The sequence below is a fragment of the Verticillium alfalfae genome, genomic scaffold (assembly GCF_000150825.1).
Source record: "Verticillium alfalfae VaMs.102 supercont1.7 genomic scaffold, whole genome shotgun sequence".
Lineage (NCBI taxonomy): Eukaryota > Fungi > Ascomycota > Sordariomycetes > Glomerellales > Plectosphaerellaceae > Verticillium > Verticillium alfalfae.
The window spans coordinates 1,711,320-1,719,658 of NW_003315032.1; the positions used below are offsets into that span (position 1 = coordinate 1,711,320).

Consider the following 8,339-nt stretch of genomic DNA (forward strand, 5'->3'; position numbering starts at 1 on the left):
TTGTGGTAGAATGCCATGTCACCAATTTTACGTGCCCACCCACGTCCTTTCCACCATAACGCGTACCTAGGTGAAGTACCTTACCTTGGTGCGCTAGCAAGCCCCCAAAAAATCCAGCCACTTCATCAGCCACCATAGACGAAGGCATGCCACACTCATGCAAACAGAGTACCTGCCTTGGGATATTGTCACATCAAGCAGGGGTGGGTTCTCGAAATGTCTCTTTCTTTATATAACGCAAAATGAATACTAGACCTAATCTATGGTACCCTCTGGCAGGATGGAGATGTAATCCACCGGCGCCGGCTCCTGCCCGTCGGGCTTTCCTACGATGCGGAGCGTGCTTCCATTCTCCACGTGCACGCCCTTGAACGTGATACGCGTCGCCGTCTGTCCATCGATGTACTGCGACGGCGCCTTGCCCAGAATGTATTCATGGTCGCCCTTCCACTCGCCGACGAGGTCGTCATCGAGGTAGAGCGTCCACGTGGCGTTGCCGAGAGCCTGGTCGTAGTAGTTGACTGCGACGTTGTATGTTCCTGTCTCAAACTCGAGCTTCGTCGACGCGGTACCCTCGGTAGAGTTGTCCGCCGTCACAATGCAGTGAGAGCCGCTCGCAGCCTCGAATGGGTGAACCCGGTACGGCTTGTAGCCGTCGAGCTCCATGTCCTCAGCCTCAATGCGGTAGGGGTGGTTGCCCACGCGGCCAGCCTCGTCGGGAATGCTCGACTTGTTGAAGTAGAAGTTGTTGACAGAGTCACGCCACACTAGCGAGTGGCCAGCCTGGTAGATGAGGCGGAAGAGCACGTGTTCGTAGCGCTCCTCGTCAATCTTGTCCTTGAGGCTCTCCCAGAGGGGCACAAACGTCTGCGCCACGGCGCTGCCCTCGTAATGGGCGTCGTAAAAGTGCTGGATGACAGTCTTGCCGCTCTTGAGGAGCTGGGTGTAGGGGACGTGATGGAACCAGAGCAGAAGGTTGTCGGGGGTGGTTTCGATGTTTTCGTACATCTCGTAAATTTCTTGGGGATATTGCCCGGCGTTCCCGGTGCCGTTCCACACGGTGCGGTCCATGCCGATGCTGTTGGCGTCGGCGCGCGTCCACTGACCCCAGGGGTTGTTGTCTTGCGAGGCGGGGTTGGGACCGTAGTGGCCGTGGAGAATGTCGGTCAACGTCTGGACACCCAGGTTGCCCGAGTAGTTCTCATACGCCGGCCATGACTCCATCGACATCTTCGTGATGGTGTCGATTACGAGAGGGTCGTGGTTGAACGTCATCTTGGTCCACTCCTCCAGAACCTCGACCGACTCCGCAGAAGGGTCCCATGCCAGTCTGCCGTAAGCATACAGGTTGGACATGGCCAAATGGCTTCCGAGCCAAGTAGTGTTGTGGCCAACGTTGACAACACCGGCGTAGCCTCCAAGTTTGTTGCCGAACCGCTTTCCGCTGACAATGCTCTTCAGCGTGGAGTCTTGGCCTTCAACGCGCAGGTCAAAGTCGAGAAGCTCTTTCCACATGGGGGCAAGGTAGACAAGATGAGCCTGCTGGCCAAGGTATTCTTGCGTGATCTGGAGCTCGACCGCACTGCCCGTCTCATGCAGTTGAGAGAAGAGAGGCGACACAGGTTCACGGACCTGGAAATCGATGGGGCCATATTTGATCTGGATGACAACGTTATCGGCGAACTCGGTGTCAAGACCGTCAAAGAACTCGACAGCCGCGTTGGCACGGTCAGCCTTCCAGTTGGCGTCCTGGTTCAAGCTCTGGTGATCGTAGACAAAGGCTCGGAACAGAATAATGCCGCCGTATGGGTCAAGGGTGTGGGCAAACATGTTGGCGCCGTCGGCCAACGTCCTGTTGTATGTAATCGGTCCGGGTTGGCCTTCCGAGTTGGCCTTGACGAGGTATCCGGCCATGTCAGGAATCCGCTCGTACAGAGCGTCTGTGATACCCTGCCACCAGTCGATGACTTTCTGATCGAGAGGGTCGAAAGTATCGAGGCCTCCCAGCAGCTGAGGCGAGGCAAAATTAAGGGAGAGACCGAGCTTGATCCCGTACGGGCGAAAGGCATCGGCGATGCGGGCAACGCCATCCATGTTCTCGGGTGTCAAGGTCGTCTCGTTAGCATTGACGTTGTTGACAACGACGGCGTTCAGGCCGATGGAGGCCAGCAGACGAGCATACTCGCCGACACGTGTCAGGTCTTCGCGGACCTTTCCATCCCAGAAGAAGATGGAATCACCGCCGTAGCCTCGCTCAACACTACCGTGAGTTCCTCCATCGCGCATATTGTCCCACTGGTTGACCCATCGAATCGGAGCGTCGGGGTTCGAGGTCAAGACTTCATCCTTGATCTCGCCCTGTGCGAGGCGTGCGAGGTATTTGAAGGCTCCGTAAAGTGCACCTCGTTCGTTCTGTCCGAGGATCAAAACATTGGCGCCGGAGATGTTGAGGTGGTATCCATCTTCGATGAGCTCGGGAAGTTCATCAATGGCACCACCATCTTCGAGATATGCCTCCAAGGTGCCGACAGTGATGGTGGCTTCCTCCTCAGAAGCATCGCCGAAAGTCAACTCTTTGCTGAAAATGCCGTTGATGCCATCTGCGAGCTCCTTGCCGGCGGTGTGGATAGGAAGGCCTTCGGTGGCATTGAGCGTGACGATGACCGACGGCAGTTTGCCGTGGTAGCATTTGGCATGTGGGATTGGGGCGTACCGCAGCCACGCGGCGAGGCCGTCTTCGGCAGTCGCTAGGCCGACAGTCGCGAGGAGAATCAGTCCGCGCATCTTGGTGGTGATGAAGCTCGCGATCCTCGTGTCTTAGGTGAGAGAGCTTGCGCCTGAGGGACGGTTTCGGTGCCTGGATCGTCGCCATCTTTATATTGCTTCAACCACAGTTCGCTCCATGATGTGCCGTCGCCCTGTAAGTTTCTCCGTCATAGGGATCGTCATGCTCCGGCTCGCTGGGTTCCAAGGTTCCATCGCCTCCAGGCTGTGGGGGAGGGCCACCGGATGATACGATGCCTTTAGCCTGTTTGTTCGACAGGACTTTGGACGTTATTTGGCGTGCGGGGCCAATTGAACCGGCTCGGCGCTGTGGGACCTGTTCGCGTGCATTCGAGTCAGAATGGTGCCGTCTAGGTCTCTCTGTGTACCGGATTACCCTTGGTGTGCTTTTGGCGACGAACATGACGTTTGCCGGCCAGCGGTTGATAGAGCCAGGCGGCCGAGGCGCACTCTTGCCCCTTGTCGCGGGGTACCTGGTGGGGTAAAACCAAGCTCTAAGCCACGGCAGATGGCGGACAAAGTGCCCTGTGCAACGAGCCCAACTCAGGGCCAATGCCGGGTAAAAGGGAGAAACAGGAGCTTTGCAGAGACGCTAGGCGCAACCAAGGCGATGATCGTCGGGTAGAGAGCTACCGAGATGGGATTGGCAGCTGCTAAAGACGATGCCGGTAGGCTTCTGTGGCAAACACCTCGCGACGTGCAACGGCTGAGTCGCTTGCGTGGACATGGGCGATTCATTCAGTGAAACAAAAGAACGATTGCCAAAAAAAAAATCTGGATTGGTCCAAAAGATTCCGAACCAGGGAATCGAACCCTGAGCCTGACGGTGAGAGCGTCAAATGTTAGCCATTACACCAGTTCGGATGCTGGTAGATTCGGAAGCAGTCTGCCATTCATCCACCAAATACGTGGAGCTGACTCAAAGCATGCCCGCAGCGGCAGCTTCTGCGGGTGGGATGCATTGAGGCATCGACGGGGGGGCAATGGATGAGCAACGGCATCGGCTGGCCTTGTGCTTCTTGAATCTAGTCGTCCATCATGTGCCAAGCTTGAACGATGAAGGCGGTCAGAAGGGCAGGGCTGTCGCGATGGTCTTGTCTGGTGTTGGTGGATGATGGAATGAAGGACCCAGTGGACGACAGGTCGGCTTCCAAGACGTGCCCAGCGTATAGTTGACTTATTAAAAGGAGCCTACCTCGGTACCTGGTAGCAGGAACTATGGGCGCTCCGTCAGGTCAGACGGCAAGCCCTTGCGAAGCCAGGCAAACCTCTCCAGACGGAAGCACCTGCCAGCGACTGGCCCTGTGAAACGTCGCACTGTTCATGCGAGTATCCGATTCGGATTAGCGTGCTACCCCCTGGATCAATCGCGTCCGTCGCGAACAAGGCCAAGTTGACACGACTCTTTTCTTGATGAGAGTGAAGCCTCCGTCGAGAACAAAGAGCGAGACCTTCGCTCCCACTCACCAATCAGCGACCATCTCACCAGGGCAGAAGTCATCTACGCCCACTTCATCACGCCTTTCCGCAGCATGAAAGCCTAAGAGAGAGAGCCCAGTACGCTGACCCACACCCATCATGGCAAAAGGACCCCTATCACCCCAGGCCATCATCCTCATCCTCCTTCACTTCGTCTTCCTCGCGTCTACCGTGCTCGCTTATCAGCCGCTCGACGATGACTGGTTGCGCAACATCACATCGAGCGACGACGAGCTAGACCCCAAAACCGGCGCACTTCTCGCCCCCATCCTCATTCCTCGTGTGCCAGGCACGCCGGGTCAGGTCAAGACCCAGGCGCACTTTGTCAACTTCTTCAAGACGCAGCTGCCCAAGTGGTCCATTCAATGGCAAAACTCAACCGGGAAAACCCCTGCCACTGGCAACAAGGACATTCCGTTCCAGAACCTCATTATCCGGAGAGAACCCCCTTGGACGAAGCCAGGCCAGACCAACTGGCTGACCCTCGTCGCCCACTATGACAGTAAGATCAAACCTGATGGCTTCATCGGCGCCACCGACAGCGCTGCGCCATGTGCCATGCTGATGCACGTTGCGCGCTACATTGACCCCTACATCACCCAGATGCAGGACGAGATGGTCGGCCTCGGCGAGAGTGGTGGTACCCCGGCCATGGACATGGGCATCCAGATTCTCCTGCTCGACGGCGAGGAAGCGTTCGTGTCCTGGACTGACACCGATTCTCTCTACGGATCCCGGTACGTTGCGTGTTCTTGTGACATGTGCTGCTACCTCACTGACATGGTTGCCCAGGTCCCTCGCTACCGAATGGGAAAATCCCAACCCGGCCATGTCTTTCTACAAGAACCCCTTGGACCAAATCAGTGTATTCGTCTTGCTTGACCTCCTCGGTGCCGCCAACCCCTCCATCCCCTCCTATTTTACGCCAACCCATTGGGCCTACCAGAACCTCGCTTCTATTGAAAACCGCATGCGCAAACTCCGTCTCCTTGAGTCCAAGCCCAACGCACCTTTCCTGCCCGATGGTGAGCTGAGCTCTAAGGAGCTCCGCGGCGGGTTCGTCGGCGATGATCACGAACCCTTCATGGCAAAGGGTGTTCCTATCTTGCACCTGATCCCGACGCCATTCCCGTCTGTGTGGCACACGATGAACGATGATGGGGACCATCTCGACATGCCGACAGTGAGGGACTGGACCAAGATCGTGACGGCGTTCGCCATGGAGTGGCTAGACATGATGGAGCTGAAACCCGCCGACGCACAGAGGTGATGGATTGTGTGTATTCTTACAGCGACTGTATTCTTACAGAGACTTTTAGCGCACTCAAATTCAATGTCGTGGAGCGTAGTGTTGCTCCACTGGACTTTATGTTGTCGACGTCTCGGTCTGGTCACTTTCGCACCTTGGGGGCGCTGAAGTCGCGGCTGCTGTCAAGGTTGGCCGCAACCTTATTTCTGAAATTTTATGAGCGCAACAGATCCATAATCTTTGGCGTTCCTTTGACGTCAGCTACGCATATTCAAATTGTCTGCCGCCTGTGCATCGAAAGCTCACTGATCACATTATCCTCCAGCCAATGTGGACCAACTTAGCAGCAACAGCGACATTCGATATGACCGACTCTAGGATACTGAGCCTCAGCACACTCAATAGCAACGCCCCCTCCTTTTCTTCCTTCAGCTCAAGAAGTGACTTGACCCTTATCATAGGGCAGGCTGGAGTTGCGGCCATGGTCGAATCTCACCGACTTATCTCGGCCTCTGTAGTATTCCGGGCGATGCTGACTGGTCCCTTCAAAGAGTCTAGACCTGCCGACAGGCGGTGGGAGGTTCACCTATCTGATGACGACCCCGAGCCTCTTCTCATCATTTTGAGATACCTGCATATGGGGAAGGAGGCGAGCAGCGATCTGATCTGTGAAGCCACAGATTGCAGGAGACAGCCTCCTGTGGAAATTGATCATGAGAAACTACTCGCACTCTTGAAGGTAGCAGAAATGTACGATCTACTGGCACCTCTCCGTCGCTGGCATACGTCATTGATCGTGAGTCGATGGCTCGAACCTGCGATGGCAAAGGCTCTTCCGATTCATCTCACTATTTCTTGGCATCTTGCCCAGGAGGGGCTGTTCACACAAACATGCTTGATGTTGGCTTGGGATATCGAAGTTTACGACAACGGGAGCATTCTTTTCGATGACGGTCATGAGACGACGGACTGCCGAGACGTGAACTTCCTTCTTCCACCAAGCGTCCTAGGTATGTTTTCGCTCACCCGATCTTAGCCTTCTCTGCTCACAAAGGTAGATCAGGTTGTGGTGTATCGTGCTGACATCCTCGCACGCTTGCTCGGACCCATCCGCACGGATTTGAAACGATTGCGCTCCCACAAGTCCTGCCAGAAAGCCGGCGTCGTTGCCCGAAGGGAGCGTCAGTTATGCGGCCTGACAGCACTTAGCGGCATCTATGACCACGCACGCGCCGACGAAAGCATCGCCATCGTCCTACGGATCGTTTTCGCGGATCAACCAGCTCGGGTCTACACCTCGACTGTTCGCCGCCTTATCATGTGGACAAACTTTCTGTTCAGTTGCAGTGCGGAGAAATACCCGGGCCACGAAAGTTGCAGCCCCTTTCCCAACCTCGAAGGCGAACCCACGTACACCTTCCCCATCAGGCCGATGGCCCCGGACCTGCTTAAAAAAATCCGGGCCAGGGCTGAAGAAGCTAATGGACCGACGGCGAGAGAGGTCGCTCAGAAAAAGATGACGATATTAGGCTTTCGGATTCCAGCTCGTCGCTGGGCGTGATGAGGGTTCATCTGTCGTAGCGCAGCGACTACTGATCGAGCAAGTTGGCCCCCTTTCCCCACTCTTTGATAGTCGCAGTCACATCACGTTTTCAGAGGCAGCATTGGAAATATTTAGAAAATAAGAATCGAAATTCATCATCGTCAATATGTATCTGGTTCTATGCATATGTACTGTCTTTTCTCTCATTCGTTCGTTCCCTGTTCGAGTCATGCTGGCCAATGCCAGGTGTATGCTGACATCACCACCATGGCCGCCCATCGTCTGATGAAAAGCGCCATCGCGGAGGCGATTGCAACTTGAGTGTAGAAGAAAGCCGAGCCGGACTTAACCACCCGGCCTTCCTCAACCCTCCAATGTACCGACTAGCCAACAAAGGAAAGTCGACTTAAGCCTGCCAGGAGTCGGTCCTGATGGCGCTGGTGGTGCCGCAGGCCGAGGGAATGCTGTAAGAGCGGTTGGGGTCCTTCTCCCAAGTAACGGCGCCGTTGGAGGCGACGTTGATGTACTTGTACTGGATGGCCTGGCCGGCGGGCAGGCTCAGGGTGCCGCTCCACACGGGGTTGGAGGAGGTGTACTGGGAGGCGCTCAGGGAGATGGCGTTGGCCGTGTTCCAGTTGCCGAGCTGAGGAATGTTGCCAACAATCTTGACAGTCTGGCCGAACTGGGTGACGACGCGGGCGTTGAAGGTGATGTCAACGTTGACGGGGGGGACGCAGGCGGCCGTGGTGGTGGCAGCCGGGGCGGTCGCAGTCGTGGCAGTGCCCGTCGGGGCTCCGGTGGCGGGAGTCTGGTTGGCCGGGAAGCTGGTCGCGGTGGCGCTGGTGTACGAGCCCTGGACGGACGTCGCGAAGCAGGTGTTGGGGACGACGCTGGCGGCAGAGTTGGCCCAGCCGAGACCAACAACCTCGCGGCGACGCTGAGCGACGGTCAGGAACGAGGCGTAAGACCAGGTGAGATCGCGAGCAGAGAGGGGCTGGCCCGTGTTGCGGTTGTACTGCTCGGCAATGTTGCCACCGCCGGGGATGTAGGTGGCGGCGACATCGACGTAACCGTCAGCGTAGGCCTTGACGGCGGAGAGGATCGAAGTGTAGGTCGAGGAGGTGGAAGCGTAGGTGCCGGTGGAGATGCCGGGGATCAGAGCCTGGAAGAAGGGAAGCGAGACCGAGGTGACGCTGATTGAAGGCGTTGCGCTTCCAGACGTAAATAGCATCGTACAGCTGCTCGGCGGCGGCGAAGGTGTTGAGGTACCAAGGCTGACCAGAA

At 56.5% G+C, this 8,339-nt stretch overlaps 3 protein-coding genes and 1 non-coding gene across 4 annotated transcripts in view; 1 reads left to right on the plus strand and 3 right to left on the minus strand.

Moving 5' to 3' along the window:
- Nucleotides 1–255: 255 nt before the first annotated feature.
- On the minus strand, nucleotides 256–2,784 carry VDBG_06380 (alpha-glucuronidase; the record flags this gene model as incomplete). Its single annotated transcript, XM_003003891.1, has 1 exon — nucleotides 256–2,784. The coding sequence occupies one exon, from the start codon at nucleotides 2,782–2,784 to the stop codon at nucleotides 256–258; it is 2,529 nt and encodes an 842-aa protein (XP_003003937.1).
- A 792-nt stretch (nucleotides 2,785–3,576) lies between these two features.
- VDBG_15131 lies at nucleotides 3,577–3,648 on the minus strand. Its single transcript has one exon. It is a non-coding gene; the product is annotated as a tRNA-Glu (tRNA).
- A 714-nt stretch (nucleotides 3,649–4,362) lies between these two features.
- Nucleotides 4,363–5,775, plus strand: VDBG_06381 (glutaminyl-peptide cyclotransferase; the record flags this gene model as incomplete). The annotated part of the gene is made up of 2 exons (XM_003003892.1): nucleotides 4,363–5,000; nucleotides 5,056–5,775. The coding sequence occupies 2 exons, from the start codon at nucleotides 4,363–4,365 to the stop codon at nucleotides 5,531–5,533; spliced, it is 1,116 nt and encodes a 371-aa protein (XP_003003938.1).
- Nucleotides 5,776–7,461: 1,686 nt separating this feature from the next.
- Nucleotides 7,462–8,339, minus strand: part of VDBG_06382 (glucoamylase) — a gene marked incomplete at both ends in the record, with an annotated part of 2,051 nt that continues 1,173 nt past the window's right edge. Inside the window, one exon of the mRNA XM_003003893.1 lies at nucleotides 7,462–8,217. Within this exon, the coding sequence (XP_003003939.1) occupies nucleotides 7,462–8,217 (756 nt within the window). The remainder of the gene's footprint in view (nucleotides 8,218–8,339) is intronic.